The sequence below is a fragment of the Ostrea edulis genome, chromosome 4 (genome assembly GCF_947568905.1).
Source record: "Ostrea edulis chromosome 4, xbOstEdul1.1, whole genome shotgun sequence".
In the NCBI taxonomy this organism is placed as follows: domain Eukaryota; kingdom Metazoa; phylum Mollusca; class Bivalvia; order Ostreida; family Ostreidae; genus Ostrea; species Ostrea edulis.
In genome coordinates this window covers 90373910-90392303 of record NC_079167.1, presented here as the reverse complement: position 1 = coordinate 90392303, position 18394 = coordinate 90373910, and the positions used below count along the sequence as shown (strand labels likewise).

The 18394-nt window shown below is 34.9% G+C and overlaps 1 protein-coding gene across 1 annotated transcript in view; it reads left to right on the top strand.

Annotated features, from left to right (window-relative positions):
• The first annotated feature begins 10383 nt into the window (after nucleotides 1-10383).
• LOC125669385 (grainyhead-like protein 1 homolog) overlaps nucleotides 10384-18394 on the top strand; it is a 50321-nt gene continuing 42310 nt past the window's right edge. Inside the window, exon 1 of the mRNA XM_048903845.2 lies at nucleotides 10384-10576. Coding sequence (XP_048759802.1) covers nucleotides 10542-10576 — 35 coding nt within the window. The 5' untranslated portion in view covers nucleotides 10384-10541. The remainder of the gene's footprint in view (nucleotides 10577-18394) is intronic.

The following is an 18394-nucleotide window of genomic DNA, read 5'->3' as shown; positions in this document are numbered from 1 at the left end:
TACCGAGCGAAGCTCGGACGGGCCGAAGGCCCGTCCGCGAAGCAAGGCTCTAAAGGTAACACGTATGTAAAAGAAAAAAGTCAAAATCAGCAAAAGAAAAATAGATAATCTCTATATACGTTCACTAAAATTTTCGTGATCCATATGGGCGCCGCCATTTATTTTTTCATTACCTGCTTCAACAGTTATTCGTGTTTTATTTTGAATGCCAATAATAGAAGACTCTAACGTGCAATTCGTAATTTAAACACTCAGTTTGTTCAAAGTGAATAGTATAATTATAATTGTAACAGGTTTTAGCAAATAAATACATATAAAATCGTAATACGACTAAATAGATGAACGAGTTCATGAGTTTCTTTCAATAAGAATATACGATAAAATTACGGTTACTTTTTTACCATTTTGAATTTATTGGTTAATTTTGTTTAGTTTTAACGGCCTTTTTCATTGCATACGGAATGTATTATTGTTGTTTATAATTGTTTGCTTTGAAAAAGAGAAAAAAGTCGAGGCTAAATGTGACGTCACAATGCACAGTTTACGTCGCCTTGCGTTTTATTTCCCGCGTTCAATGAATAGGCGGATCATGTAAAACTGTTGTCCCCATATAAACTCCTTTAATATTGAGATGTTACTGGGTGTTTAGCGCAAGGAAATTTCATTCAAAATATATATTTTTAAATGAATCATAATCTACCGTACTTAACGGAATTATGATTACCACTTGGGACACTCCAATGACCATTACGTACATGCTTCGCTCGGTCCAACGGTCACACCGTATACATATTATCTGTTTTCATATATTTTTTTTTAAAAAGAATATATAAAGAAGATTTACGAACTGAAATATATCGTTGACCATTTCGTTAGTTCCAGCCAATGCAACCTTTGACCTTGACTAACCTCCATATTTGGTAATGATTACGCGGACAGATAAAACTAGTTTGTAACAATTATGTATTCATTGTTTATGATGAAAACCGTTGTCAATTTCAAAAGAAATGTAAGAGAATATATATATATATATATATATATATATATATATATATATATATATATATATATATGTGTGTGTGTGTGTGTGTGTGTGTGTGTGTGTGTGTGTGTGTGTGTTAATTGTGTTACGTACATATTCCATTATCACCTGCATATGGTGTATATCTCAACTGATTCGATATGCAAGAGCTTGTTCAACGTATGACCAGTTTTTAAATCGAAGCAGGCTACTGAAAACAAGTTGATGGCACAGGGGTTTAATCAGTCTCTTTAAAGTCAGCATTTCGCAAATTCTATGGTCATTATAACGGTCTAGTTTGCCAATACAATCTATCACTGGGTCAAATGATGTCTGGCGTGTTTCACACCGATTGTTAAGCTGTTCTTGGCACACTTATTTTGACTACAGATTACTCCGTTTACCTGATCAGGATATAGGGCTCACGTCCGGTGTGTAGCTTGTCGACAGGAGATTCTTACTCTTCCTAGGAACCTGAATCCACCTCTGGTATATCTAGAGGTCCTTGTTTGCCCGACTCTCTATTTTGTATTGCTTATAGGAGTTATGAGACTGATCAATGTTCGTTATCTTTGCCTCTAGTATTTTGATTTATCATAAATTTATATTCACAGTGGCGCATCCAGCGCCAGGCGCACGCCCCATCCCTTTACAAATATGATCCATTTCTTATAGAAACGTCCAAAATCTGGATCCACCATTGATGATCTGTCACTTTAAAAATAGATCCTAATAATACATAGGCATAATGTGTATTTAAATACAATGTATCAATACTTGACAATCCGATAAATTTTAATGAATGTAGAGACGTAATGAGATTTTTAATGTTATAATAGCCAAGTTTTTGCCTTGGTATCTCTCGTTTGAGTAAGTTTTTAAATCAGTTGAATCCACATTCATTGTATTAAAAAGTACACGTGCTCCAGTTACTACGGTATTCTATGAATAAAATTAAATAAAAAAGTCGATTAAATATGCATAAAAAAACTACGGTTGTAAAGATATAATTGAAAATAGTTTCAATATAAGAATACACACGAGTCGAATGCCGACTACGTGTCTATCCTATGAGCTTATCGAGTACTTTTTCCCCATCAATTTTTGACTCTATAGATTCTGTTTTACACAGGATCTAGCATAAAGAATTTAGTCCGATAGGTCCTTATTCTACTCCTTATTCCTTATTCTACACATACAGTCGATGAACTCGATGTCAAAAGTCACCGTTGTTTTCTTTCCAATCACGTGTGAAGAAGGCGCGCGCAATGCATACATACAAATATATCCGAGAAGGAACTAAAAATGTCGAACTATTCTTTTTGTCTAAGATGAAAAGTCCCGTGGGGATTCGGGTTAGAATAGGTCTTCAGCCCCCCTTGTTTGTCGTAAGAGGCGTCTTTTCGGATGAGACCGCAAAAACCAAGGTCCCGTGTCACAGCAAGTGTGGCACGATAAAGATCCCTCCCTGCTCAAAGGCCGTAAGCGCCGAGCATAGGCCTAAATTTTGCAGCCCTTCACTGGTAATGGTGACGACGTCTCCATATGAGTGAAATATTTTCGAGGGGACGTGAAATAATATACAATCAATCAATGGATCTAAGATGAAATCAAATAGTGAACGTTGCACAAGTTATTATATACCATAATGGCGTACTACAGACACATTAATCATGTTAGTTCAAAATGGTTGTTTGTTTGTTTTACGCCCTGTCGAGATTTTTTTACTCATATTGAAACGTCACCAGTTGTAGGTGAAGTACCACAAACTTAAACCTTTCACCGAAAATACAGGCGTAAACGTCGCAGTACATACTCCATGTGTGTAAATATGAAATATTCCTTTAATATCACCAGGTGTCAATGAAATCTTATTGTCTGAAATATGATATCGGACAGTCATTTTCATAATTCAATATTTCACCCCTCTTTTGAAGACTCGTGATTTAGTAGAGTCGTTCTTCAGAAGTGCAACATGTTTGGGGGAAATAATACTAGATGTGCACTGTCTATTTGAAAAATTTCACACAACTGTTTTTAAAGGCACGGTTACAGATTCAGCTAATTACATTATTGACATTTAATGCGGGTGACGCGTCATCATCCTACACGGCATGATCGATAGGATTCCACGTGTTTAAACATATTGTACTTTGTATCAGGAAAGAATATATTGACATAAAATTAACGTGGTCTGAAGAAAAGTATATTTTCAATAAATGCAGAATAAAAATAAATTTTCTGTGTGCGAGTTCTTTTGGATTCGTAAGATTCGTATTCACAAAAAAATCATGGACGATGTGTTAGATAAAATTATTTAGCAAAGAAATAATTAATATCTGGGTTCATGTGTGTCGAAACAAGAATGTTTGATTTGATATGATTTTTCAAAATTAAATTACTAACAATTGAGATTTACGATCTTACTCTTTCATTAATTAATTTATCTAAGTAATGATTACCTTTATTTTCAAAATTTCTTTTGTTCTTGGTAACGTACACAAGAACACACACACAAAACAATATTTTACCAAATTTTTTGGGGATGGGGTCCTTAAATTGACAGCTTATTTCTTGAAATATTTGCGTCTATAAGAATGACAAGCTCCATGGATCCGGGTTCAGTGTTAATTTTGGTCGCGTCTCTACCAGCGTGGTTGCAATTCACACGTCATCGTGAATTTGTACATTTCAAACAAGCTATTTAAAAAAAAAAAAAGAGAACGAGCATGCTGAAATATTTTTCAAGAGAAACAAATGTAATATAACTTGAAATGATTTTGAATGCAATTAACCACAGTTCATTTTCTTACCATTCAATTTTCAGATGTTTCAAAATGGCCGCCAATCGGATGCACATGTTGAACGATGCTTTTGACGAACTCCGCAAAGTAGTTCCGAAAAATTACTTAGGTGAGCACCAGAAATTGTAAAAAAAAAAAAAAAAAAAAAAGAAAAAAAAAAGAAATTGTCCTTAACAAACTTCTCCGCTTGGTTGAAAGATGGGTCTTTTAGGTACCTAACAAGTTTTTAGATCCCGTTACCAAATTCGGTAGAAAGAACCATTTACGTTGGTCTGTTCATATTATGAAAAATGTATGATGTTACGATGTACATGTATGTATGTTTTTCTCAACCTTCAGGTCTTGTATGACAAAACCATGGTAATATTTCAAATCAGGTTTGCGCATTTCTTTTAATTTGAACTCATAATGAATTCTCCCCTCTCCTATTTTTAAAACTTGAATCGTTGGAGTAACGCGAAGCACTTGGATTAGAGGTAAACACTAGGGCTACGGTTAGAGTTAAGGATGTTGCATTGTTTGAGACCTCCATCATCCAGATCACCAACAGATATCGGTTCATATATATGTCGCTAGTTGTGTATTCAATATAATTACAAAACAAACAGTAGTGACACAGACATGATTAATACCCCTCAGTGACCTACCCTAGCGCCGTTTGATAGCCACACTTGTTCAATGTAGAGTTTTCTGTAAAGTAGTCCATTGTTTAATAGCAGTACCTTCCAATTTTCTCATATGTACTGACAGCAGAGCAAGATGACGCCACCCACAAATATTTACAATTCCAATGATTTGATTTACCTTTGATATCTTTATAAATTGCATTGAAAGCTATTTCCTTATGAACTTGTCGCAGTTGTAAACTATGCGCGCGCATATGTTTTGATATATGTAGTACGTCTATTTTAACGGTTGGCAATTCCGGCAGAAATGAAAGTAGAATGTAAATATAGAAAATAGATTTCACTTTTTAAGAAATACATGTACATGAGGATATGAACTGCGCCGCTTCACACCGGCATACTTCATGAAGCGTGTTATGAATATCATGTTGGCGTGAAGCGTCACAGTTCGTACCCTCATGTACTTTCAAAACTGAAATTTATTTCTTAAAAATGCAGGCAAATCTAAACCTATAAAAATGCATAACAAAGATAAGTTTTCCATAGTTCAATGAAATCTTTTATCGCAGAGTACAGAGTACAGTGTACAGTGGGGAATATCAGTGAAAGTCTTATACTAGAGATGTTTTCTTACTATTCATATAAAGTAAATTCTTTTTTTAAGAATCATATTTTCCTCTTGTCTATGTGAACACATTCTACATTGTTTCCTAAAAATATTTTTTCAAGCATGTGCAAGTGACAACTTCACAAGGATAGAAAAATCAAAACGTATATTCATCAAATCAATCATTTTTAGCAACAACTACTTTTTCTTCAAATAAAATCCTTTACAAATTCGCGCATATATACCTTTCACAAAATGTCAAAAATGCTTTAGAAACACCGTCGAGGACAAAATTCACCGGTGCTATATTTCGCATTTTTCCTTCATCTTGTCATCTGGGCGACAGGGGGATATTATTAATAGATGTGCCACCTACAGGTGTCATCATTAGTATTGAAATGCCTGTACATATCTGTAATTTTGTACTTTCCGGTGTAGTTTTACCTTCTATACATTTTGGCATCTGATTTGATTGAAAGGTGCGCTTGTTTTGTTTGCTTTTTACGTATTTTCGAGACTTTTTTTTTTACTCATATTGAGATGTCTCCAGCTGTTTTTGAAGTACCACAAATTTAGACCAATGAGGGTTCTTTAGCGTGCCAACGCCTGTTGTGATTTGGAACCTCCGGTGTGTTTTTTTAAGGTCATATCCGAAAAGACCCGAGGTTCTCACTTCTAATGCCGCGCGTAAGAAGCAATCAGTATAAGAAATATATTAACACATTACTTCGAATTTATCGCCTCCTACAAAGTTTTGTGGGGTATTATGAAAAGATGTATAACGACGAGGAAAGCAATGTGTAGGCAGCAGTCAATCCTGGTTTGATTCAAATGCGACTTCTTTTTTTAGAAACTTTCAATCAAACTGAATGTGGTGGGCGGAGTCGACTGAGTTACTGTATAGTATGTACAGATTATAAAACTGAATGTGGTGGGCGGACTCGACTGAATTACTGTATAGTATGTACATATTATAAACTGGTTATTTATGTCAGTGTTGATACTTTTTATCAAATTTCTATATACATGTAACCCACACAAACTATCAAAATATCAGAAAATTAGCATATATCCTAATAGGGCCATGGGGTTCTCGGTTAATACACAAGGCAGAAACCACTGTAATAAATTATTTGAACATTAAAGATTGCTGAGAGACCTTTAATGAACCTGTTTTCATCTATGGAAAAAAAATGATTGTTGAATTAAACGATTCTATTTATGTATCGTATTTATTATCAGTAATACATTTTGATGAAAACTAGAATCACAATGTAACTATCATCATGATTGAAGACTGCCGCCGACATATAGTTTCTGTTGAATTATTTATTTCATCATCATTATTCTCATCATCACTCTACGTAAAACCAGGAGAAAACCTCACCAAAATGCACATAAATGTAAAGTACATGTACATGTAATTGCAAACAACTTACATCTAGAAATATGTCTCGGTATTCTAAATCATAATCGCAAATCTATCGAATTAGAGATTGTAAATTATAGATATATTGCATCGTCTGACGCGGTAGTTCGGATCTCGGGCCGCGATGGACTCAGTCGTAAAACAGATACATCGACTATTTTTCTCCAAGAGCTAAGTCACTTCCCCTCATCTCTGCTTCATTTCTGCAGATCTTCGCAGTTAATGGCCAGCTGTTATGGCCAAAGTCTCAAAGAACGTCACTTCCATGTCCGCTGCGTCGATGCCGTCTGCGCTTATGTCGTTCTTCCATACATCTTTATGACGTAATACATCCTGTACGTCTTGATCCCACAGTCAGTTCGCCATACAGATAATCTTTTAGAATGTCATCTATGCAAAATATATGACCCAGCCAGCGTATACATCCATGGGCACGAACATGCCTTACATCTCTGTCTGGTTCAAGATGTCTTTGTTGTTGATGCAGTTCTACCAGGTATGCCCATAAGTCTTCTAAGATAGCGCAGGTGAAAGGCATTTAATCAGTGTTCCTGGCGAAGTACAATGTCCATAATTTCCTGCTTGGTACATTTCATCTTGGTGTTGGCCTTCGGCATGGTGTTGATAGTAGGTACATATTATCTTTCACAAATTGGCCATGATTGAGGCTGTCTTGAGATCCATACGTTCAGATCGGTATCCATAGAGAAGTTGTTACAGGTTGTGGAACTCAAGTAGGTGAAATTTTCAACAACGTCAAGGTTATTCTTGCCGATGAAAATGCTGAACGTTTTGGCACATAATATTGGTCTTCTTCAAGCCAATGGAGAGACCGAACTCTATACAGACCTCTGCAAAGTGTGCGATGAGCCGCTGTAGGAATTCCTCGATAGAATCATTGAGTGCAGTGTCATCCGCGAATAGCATCTCTCGGCCGAGAACGTTACCATATCAAACATACTTCCATTGCTTCTAATGTGGAGGAAGATATCGTCTTAAAGCTGTTGAAAGGGAGGAAAGGGCATCCATTCCTGAATAACAGTATAAAGAGACCCACTCGGCTCTGACCAAACCAAGTCAAGCACCCTGATCAGGTCGATGAAGGCGACGTATAAAGGGTGTCTCTGCTCGCGGCGTTTTTCTAGTAACCGTCTAAGGGATAAGATCATATCAATTGTTAACCTCGCAGTTCTAAAACCACACTGTACCTCAGGATACACGCGTTATGCGAGTAACTGCAGGCTGTTAAGGACGACACAGGCGAAGGATTTTCCTACAATGTTGAGGAGGGATGATGCGATAGTTGTTGCAGTTATTGGGTTTTCTTTGATTTTATACATACATGTATTTACGATCTAAGCATTACAAATGTCCTTGAGTACTATGCCTTTTTCCCAGCATTACAGTAGGACCTTTTGGATGTGACTAAATAGTATGCAGTTCATTCCTATCCTGATTACTTCTGACGGAATGTCGTGTCTCTATTGAGCCTTGTCACAAAGGCCAAATATCATTTTTGAGCTTCTCCGCAGTGGAGAGGTTCGTTCATGGTGGAGAAGGGAGTGATATTCTCAATGGTTGTAGAGTTAATAAAGGTCTTCTCAGAGTACAGCTCCTGTCCATCTTTTTATTTGTTCCTGATGACACTTGGGTCAAAGGCTTTCCTCATGTCTCTATGTACATGGCGTGAGTGTTCCCGCAGCCAGTGGAGGGTTGTATGTCTCAGCAGATCCTGCCAATAGTCCTTTGCACACATTTGGATGATTTGCTGGGCGTTGTTGCGGGTTTCGCAGAATGCTATGAACGTCTTCTTGGTAGGATGTTTCTATTATTCGAGAAGTGCTGCATGCTTCGTGAATATGTCAGGTTTTATCTTCACAATCATTGCTTAAAACCAGTCTTCACTTTCCTCCTCTCTCTCTCCTCTTCAAAGATGTCAGAGGCAGCCTGGTAAATTGCTTCGCAAATGTTGCACTGGTGAAACACACACACAGTGCAGGCACTGACATTCTGGCAGTGTTGATCCGAGGATAGCCGGCCTGCTTGAAGCGATGGATTTGTCCCAGTCAGAGGCGTACTACAGCATATTACAGATCAGGGAGTGATAAATGTCACAACCAGCACTCTGGTAGGTAGGTATGACAAGCACGTCGTCGATCAGGTATCTTCTGGTGACGAAAAAAATCCAGCTGATGACAATATCGAGATCTGGGAATGCCCCTCCAGATAACTGTGTGGCAAGGTTTGGTGGGAAAGAAGGTGTTTGTGATGCAAATATCGCAGAAAGACCTAGCTGCTGTTTTACCATTGAGTTTGCCAATTCCAAAGTGTCTTAAGTAGCAGGAACTACCTTTATGATATTGGTAAAGGTGTTTTGACTCTTGTTCTGAATAACGTCGATATTGCTTTGGATTTTGTCATGTACAGAGGTTGTTCATTGAATGCAGTAACATAAAATATTATCTTATACAAAGTTTACAGGAAAGGAAATGCCGAGTGCTCTTTTACGTTTATAGGTTAATAATTTCAAGCCAAATATACTTCTTCAAAGAAGTTGTGCTGATATTAGAACAATCATATTATATGATGGAACGCCTAATATTTTGTTCGAATTATTCAAAATATAAGATTAGACGAATTTCTCTCTATTCATAACATTTACATAAGTTATCTGGAAAAAAAACCCATGTGGCATTCATCAGGGACATTACCATGGCAACCGTAGCGAAATAATTACCCCCAAAATTTGCTATTGATACTTTCATCATATATTTCTACTACTGCCAGCTACAACATACTAGAAATTCATCGAACCGTTCATTTTTCATTATCCGCTACTTCATAATGCGCTCGTGTCGAGATTGATGCAAGTAAACTGTCAATTTAATTCAACTAACTCCTGATATGTTCTAAATTCTCCGCAAAAATGGTCAACTTTTAAAAATTACCTTGACAGAAAAATGACCACAGGAGAAGAAATTGTTTTCATCCAAAGCTATTTATTAAGTACTAATTTACATTGGTAAATATACTCTCTACACAACTCCTATAAAAAAAACATTTTCATGAAAGGGTTGCAAAAACAATAACGGCTTATTTAAGGAGGCTTTGGCTTTGAGGTTATGGTGTAGTCTCTAAGGTGACCTTTGGATGACTGCCGACATAATTCTTTAGAGTATTTGACTTTAATTTTTTGGGAGGGTGTGTAAACGCAGAAACCCTCGACTCAACAGTCTCTACAAACATAGTCTGCAAATTCTTTCAAGTGCGATCCATCTTACACAAATTACATACTTCTATACGTGTATAAAAAACGGTGGGTATGCACTTTATGAGTGGAACAGTAGCCTGCTTTCAGTCTATATTTTAAACTTGTACCCTAAAAATAATCGAACGTTTACAATGCTCTACTTGCACTAGAAGGTTCGTTGCAGTACGAGTCTATCGTCTTTAATGGAGCAGGCGTTTAAGGAATGAAAGGGTGGTATGCAAAGCGATGGATCCTGCTATTGACAATGTAGTCTTAATTTAAGGCCACAAATATTGAAGTAGACCACTTTGTCCTAAACGCTTATTTCTCTTTGTAAACCGCTTTATATGCTCGGGTATCAAAATTAATTATCAAGCACCCCTTTATCATTTTTTTTTTTTTTTGAAGAATGGTGCATTCAATCATTTTTTAACAGAGCGAGGATTGAGAAGTTTAAAAAAAAAAAAAAAGAACACTTTAATACACACACGTTCTTGAGAAAATATGTATTGATTCCAACATAACCGTTTCCTTGTTTTTAACTGTCAAATATTGCACTTTCAGATATGAAAATTAATTTCTTTAATTGAAAATCTAAAGGCATCGTCTCGCTGCAAGTGAGTCATTTCAATATGCATAAGAATGTGAATTACGTCCGTCATTTTAAACATGGTGGAACAGCGATGGGATCTTTATGTAACTAACGCGGACTGTATGTCGTGTGTGGGTGTTCTCAAAAGCTGTAAGAAAACTCTGAATACCTTTATTTAACTTCTTAAGTTCTAAAACTATCAGTACAAAACCATGTTCTGGGAAGACATACATGAAATCATTCAGAGGTGAGTTGGGTTTTTTTCCTTAATATTTTTGTTGTAAATTTAAGATGCATGTGCTATAATGTGCATCTTTATGCAATTTGAATTTATCATGTAAAATGACAAAGGCGATATTATTGAATTTCATGTCACTGAAATGTTGAAATGAGTTTATAAATGCCATTTCCTAGATTTTAATCTCACCGCAGGTGTATACCTCTCATTTTTGTTTTTGTGTTGAAACAGCAAAATACACAACACTTTTCATAGAGCTTCGAAATGCCCTTTAATTTCTATATGATGTTGATGGTGATCAAACTCTACCGTTTAAATGATAATTTCGGGTACATTACCTCATATATTTGAATGTACACTAATATGCAATTTTTACATTGTCAAATAAAACTTATTTGCTATGTATTACATGTATGTGAATGAAAAATGTCTTAGTGGTTTGTATACTAGCATATTCGTGAGGTGAAACAAACATGCATATTGTTATTTTAAATTTTTAACCTTACGCTTCAACTTTACCTTATGCTCAATTGACTTCATATTCATAAAAAATCCTAAACCAACCACCAATAATTCAAAAATAAATTTATAATACTAATGAGACTCCCACTAAAGAACAACTGTTTTATTTACCCTAAATATATTCTGTATTTGCTGTAATGCATATTATTTCATACTGATAATATTGTGAATTTAAAAAAGACATTCATTTAAAAGTGGACTTTTTTCCAAATACTAGTAAACCTTCATAATTGGGGATAATACATACACATTGCATAGCAACCATATCCTCAATGGACAAAATGAAAAACATTCATCTTACAAAAAAGAAAAAAGAAATTGCAAGAAAACGTTTTTGTCATTCAAAACTTCGCTTAACTCTACACAGAATCAGCTGTACTCATGAATGTACGTTCATTGTAGACGGCCAGGTTTCAAAACATTTCGTTTTTGTGAATACTTATTCATTGTAATTGTCGCAAAATTTGTATTGTAATTTGAAAATTGTATTAGAGGGAGGGGGGGGGTCAAAATTTTGCTTAAAACATTTTAAAGAAGAAATTGATTTATGCTACCGATCATCGTCAGCTTCTTCTGCCTAATTCACTTAAAGTTGATATTGGAAATTTTCCTCATAAATTCTTCATTATCTTCCTATGTTTGCAAACTGCAAAACAAATAACTGCCACTATAATTCTCATTGCTGATTCCTTAAAGTTCTTAGTAAACGTGTATTGTTAGATATAAAAGGTAAAACATCCCAAGAGTACCATACAGTTTTATTTCACATACCAATCTCTGTTATTTCATTACAAGAAAATGTGAGAAGAATGACACCCTGGTAAGGAAATAAGAAAAATGTTTTTAAACATAGTACATGCCAAAAAGGCCACTCAAAACTGAAAATACATGTAAAATATTTGAAATTTGAAATATAATTGTTTTTCAAACATCATTTTGTTTATGATAAAGGATGGTGATACATATGTACATGTATTCAGAACCAGCTCGCACAAATATGAAGCATCTTACACCATCATCTTAGTTTAGAACTATAAGCTTGATACAGTCTTTTTGCCAAAGTCTACCCTGCTTTGTATTCTTGGGGTTTTTGTTGTTGTCAAAAACCAAATATTCATTAAAGAGCTTATATCAAAATGTCAACAACAGTCAGAAGTAATGGAACATTGTAACAAAATAACATATGCTACAAATATCCTCCGTAAAAAGTACACACAACAACTAGTATACATGCCACAATCACACATCATATAGTTAAAAATTCACTTAACCATAAAATGGCTACAAATGTGGGACTAGAAATTGTAAATTGGCAAAAAAGGGACAATATGATTGGACTAGAACATCATATAATGAAAGAAAAAACATTAAAACCACAAAATGGCAAAAAGATGGAACTAGAGAATATGCATGCAACATTAATGGACCAGAAACTAACATAGAATAAGAAGTACATGACATAATCTACTGTTCTAGGTCGGTGAAGGGGAGGAGGTGGGTCAAGAGTTTTCCTCGTCAAGAATTTCACCATAAACAATTGTCATGTGATCAAGTAATCGTGATCCTATTACCTAAAATGTAACTGTACAATAGCAAAATCCGGAATAACAATCCCGAGATGGTGTGAGTTACTTTATACTTCACAGTTATACCATCATCGCAGTTTAGAACGCTATGAGATAAAGTCTTTTTATTAAAGTCGGTACTCCGCTTTTTCTTTCTCTCTTTCCTTTGTTATTAAAAAATAAACAAATACATACATACAAATATTTATATGTATATACATGATATAACCACACCATATGAGGAAAAATATTTTTCAGCATAAATTAGCAAAAGAGATGGGACTAGGATATGCAATAAAAGACTAGAATATGCCACAAACTGGTACGTCATCGAATTTTGGTTTTGTTTTATTGGTGGGGGTGTATTTTTATCGACTGAAACTACCATTTTAAAGGACTTGCTGTTTTGTTTTTCTAATTTCAAAAAGTTTATCAACTTTATCTACCAATTTACCAATAAGTTTATCTTTGAAACACGCTTTGCTCTACGAATGTGCATTTTCCATTTCAAAACTCTACAAAAGGTGGTACATGTATCTGATTATCGGAGTTTTTCAAATTACAGGTACAATTTATATATGAATGTGTGAATAATTTCTTTCTCAAAATTGAACAAACTTTGCCACCAAATAAATTGACAACCATTCGGGGGATGGGTGGGGAAGTCGTAGGAGGGGGGAAATTCGGCTTTTATCATTACTGATTTTTCATTTTGTTTCGTAAGTTTAGTTTTTGCCTTGATATTATTATTATACGTGTATCTTGTGTAATCTAGACGTTTAACTATGTGTGCAATATATAAATAGTGCATGTAGTTGTGTGTAACATTTTTCAATGTTACCCTCATTCAGAATGTCATACATTTATTAGATATGTAACAAAACACAAAATTCAACTGAATTTCTTTGTACCTAGACTTTGTCGTAAACAAATAATAAATTTTCAACATGGTGAAATCAATTCAAAATTAACAAGTTCAAAACCGTTATAAATATACCTGCCAATCTGCCGATTATCGTTTATTTCTTTACATAAATCGATTTCATTCAAATCATCTCTTTACCGCACTGCAGATCGCATGTGATGATTTTAAAAAAAATATATAATATCACCCACCATCAAGGAATGTTTCCCGTTACTAGGTAACACCACCTTGGAGGGAGATTTTACTCCCACAGGGAGACATTTTGTTTTTTCCACCGTTTCTCGGCCAATCAGATTTGAGAATTTTTTTCTTATTTAAATAATATTCTATTCAATATTCAATGGGAAGCAAGATAAACCTCTGTTAGTCCTCGAGTATTTTGCGTGAAAGTTGAATAATTTCCATTATTTTTGCTGTCAAAAAGACGGTGTAGTAATATTACAATAGTGTGTGATGGAATTGTCACCCCACCCCCACCCCCCTATTTTAGTCTACTTTGAAAGAGTCTCATTTGAGGTACATGTTCGTGTTAACTGTATTGTTATACACGGAAGGGCTGTGATGCACAAGGTCATACGAGTGTATCATTCTTAAATAAAGACTAGTAAGAATTCCATGTACAAGAATATCCGCATTGAGAGATTCATATCTGACCTTCTTGCACTTTAGCTTAATTTTGCTATAAACAGCAGAATACGATTTTTAAGTTGAAATTTTAAGATTGTCAAAATAACATAATTTAACTAGATGAAAATTACATGTAATATTATGTGTGTTGCGCTTAAATTTTTTAGATGTTTTGAAGGGTGACAATTGCATATTATATCTTTTTTCTTCTATATTTTTTTATCAAGAGTTTTTTGGGGTTTTTTTTTATATAAGCTGCAAATCACAAGATAATAGGGCGCTTAGTGGTGAATTTGTTTTAGTTTGTAGAGCAATAAATGCAATATTTTATGCCGAAATTTTAAAAGATTTTAAAACACAGATTGTGTTAGTTTACCAAGCTTAGTACTCATTAGTGTTATGTAAAGTGATGCTTTCAGTTGAGAAGTTTTAAAACATAGGAAGTGGAAATAAAAATAATTTTCATAATTGTACGAATTTGAAGGGGGTGGGTGTTTAGAATTATAGAAATATCCTCCAAAAATTGGAAACAACATTAACAAACAGTTGTTTGGTTTGGGATGGAATAGAAAAATCATTGTCAATAAATGCAGCTATACCATAAAAATAAAATTGTGCTACTTTACATTTTGGAATTCTGAATGGAGAGTGACTGTCCTCAAGTCTTGGACTCAGAATATTCTTTGAGATGTATGCACATGATTCATTCCACTATCCCCCCCCCCCCCCCCCCCTAGTGCACGTCCTATAGATGCTTTTATCATGAATGATTATATTCTCATATTGCCAGCATTGGTATTTTACATTATTTACATATAGATAAATACAAATTTATGTTTAGTATTCGATTTGCATGTAATCTGAAAAAGATCATTTTCAAATAACATCAAATGATTTTAAAGTCATGAAAACATCATGTTTTTGGTTATTAAAGCATATAATTGTAACATATTGTAACATTTTCATGCAATATAGTTGTCATTAATTTCAAAGATTTGGCCTCGAAATGTACATGTACATGTTAACTGGAAATGTACATGTATATTCATTCGTGTTAACTGGAATTCACAAGATCTTCAGATAACTCTTGGTATCTTTGAATGCTATGAATATGAGTACGTCTTTAGAAATGAATTTCAAGTGATGATACCCGCATACAAATCTAAGGCATTGTCAGAGTAACCACGATACATATTTACCAGAAAGGTACATGTACTTTACGAGCTTAAGAAGAGAGGGACTCTTATGGAGACAAAGAAGACAAAAAGCTATTATGACAGAGATTGAAATTTAAAAATCTGAATTGAAACGATATACCAATGATGATACGAGGAAATGAAGAGTACTTTTGTAGAAATCATAATCATGTTTTTAACATATTACGAAAACGATTAAAAGATTTTTCGAAGTCTTTAAAACCCCATGTAATGGGGGCAGTGTATTCTAAATCTCGTGTAATGGGCACAGTATATTCTAAATCTCGTGTAATGGGCGCAGTATATTCTAAATCTCGTGTAATGGGCGCAATGTATTCTATACCTCGTGTAATGGGCGCTGCAATGTATTATAAACCTCGTGTAATGGGCGCAGTGTATTCTAAATCTCGTGTAATGGGCGCAGTGTATTTTAAAACTCGTGTAATGGGCGCAGTGTATTCTAAAACTCGTGTAATGGGCGCAGTGTATTTCAAACCTTGTGTAATGGGCGCAGTGTATTCTAAACCTCGTGTAATGGGCGCAGTGTATTTCAAACCTTGTGTAATGGGCGCAGTGTATGGGTTAGCTTAGTGTACTGGGGGTCTATGTCTCGAGTCAAAGTCCGGTCAAACCAGAAAATTTCTCGAGTCAAAGTCGGGTCAGATCAGGAAATTTCGAGAGTCAAGTCGAGTCAGATCAGGAAATTTTGTGTCAAAGGAAGATCAGATCAGGAGATTTCACGTCAAAGTCAGGTCAGATCACAAGATTGCAAGTCACAGTCCGGTCAGATCAGGAGAAGTCAAAGTCAGACTGCACCACGAAATTTTGTGTGACAGTCTGGTCAGATCACGAGATTTACAAAGTTGGGTCGGATCATGAGATTTTGCGTCACAGTTGGGTCAAATCATGAGATTTTGCGTGCAGTCGGATCAGGGCATGAGACTTTGTGTCACAGTCACTAGCGTCATGTCGACCAATCCTTCAACAAAGGCTTCTGAGGAAAAGTCGCCATTCTTTCGGATGAGACAAGAGTTTCAAATTGGTTGTAGTGTGGCACGATAAGCACTAGTGTGATATAGCGATGGATGGAGTCCATGACGTAAGCAGTGTCTTCTGAAACTCCCTGGAACAGTGATCTACAGACAAGCAACCTCAGAGTGCACTGAGTACACAGACGTGTTGACATGCATCATGATAGGTCGAAGGCCACAAGACGACACCCAAATGAAATATAATTAGTACCTGAAATTATCAAAACAACGATAAATTTATTGTTTTATTATACATATATATATAAACAAAAAGAAAATTAATTGCTCTAGAAAATAATATATACTCGCACTGAAATTGTGAGAAATACAAATGATATATTAAAAGTTGACACTTTAAAAATAATATTATAATTCTTGAAGAATGTGAACGAGTTCGCCTGTTGTACTACACTACAGATCAAGGCTGAGGGCATATAACTTATTAAATTATGCATACGATACAAATGTGATATTCCAATGGACACTTTAACGTTAAATTCCTCGTGGGAATAAGACGATTGAAATAAAACTAATAGTTTATGTCTTCATTTTCTCAATGATATATTTTATTTTTAAAATAAGACACTGCTAATGGATAAATTAAGAATATTATTCAATGTCTTCATTTTTTTTTTTTTTTTAAATGTGATAAATTTTATTTTGGCGCATTACAATACATCAAACAGGACTGACATGAAACGTTAATGATATGGTAAAACTATGCAAAGATAATGAATACACGCTAGTTTTAGAGTATTTGTTTTCATTTTTTAACTCAATGATGTATAAATTTTAACAGTATAGATCTTAGAGACAAAGTGTTTTTGTCCCGAAAATCCCAGAAATAGATTTTCAAAATATTTCTGAATATGAACATAACCTGACTGAATGTGTGTACAGGGCGGCATCAGAAATAAGACTTTTTTAGCCTCTATGAAACATTCAAAGATACCTTTGACAAAATAAAGATACGCAAGTCTATATACATTTTCATGGTTCGATGTGCCACCTGGGATTGATTGATTGATTATATATTATTTAACGCCCCTCTCGACAAGTTTTCACTCATATGGAGCCGATACTATTGCGCTTGTACGGCCTTTGAACAGGGAGGGATATAAGTTATCGTGCCACACCTGCTGTAACACGAGGCCTCGGTTTTTGCGGTCTCATCCGATGGACTGCCCCATTTAGTCGCCTCTTACGACAAGCAAGGGGTACTAAGGACCTATTCTAACCCGGATCCTCATGCACGGGACCATGAATAAGTCAATGGTAGGCAAATTGTTTTCAGACAATGGTTACTCAAGGTCATTTTGTAAAGGTCAAGGTCACTGAAAACATATACCTTACCTCACTACCTGGGAAGATAACCAAGAAGATAAAGCATTTCTTAGGTTTCTTCAGTACTTTTTCGAAGAGTTATCTCTCCGATGAAATGAAAAAAAATAAGTTAAAGAAATTTTTATCATGATATGATATATACATTTATAGAAAGCACTGTTATTAAACAACACTCAACATTCAAAGTGTCGTATCTTAATGTAGATGGGAGATCAAATGAATAAGGACATATAAAGCAGTAAAATTGATCATATCGTTTCGATCTCCAGGGAGAGGGGGCTTATATAGGGTATGCCCGATCCCTTCAATTTTATAAATTCATTTAAACAATATTTATTCAATAAATTGATGGTATTGGGTAGCAGGCTATTTTTATTCTATTGAATAAATATTGTTTAAATTAAAATAAAAATAAACGAGATGTTTCAAAAAACCGTAGACGCTTTAGTTTAAATCGTCGACAAACAAACACGTATACTCTTTTTACACCCGTGTGAATATTATATTAATTGAAATATATCCACAAGCATCGTCTCGTCATTTGAAGTAAAACACGAGTATCAACTATTTGATGTGTAAAGTCTACTTTATACAACTTTAAATTAATCGTATCAGGC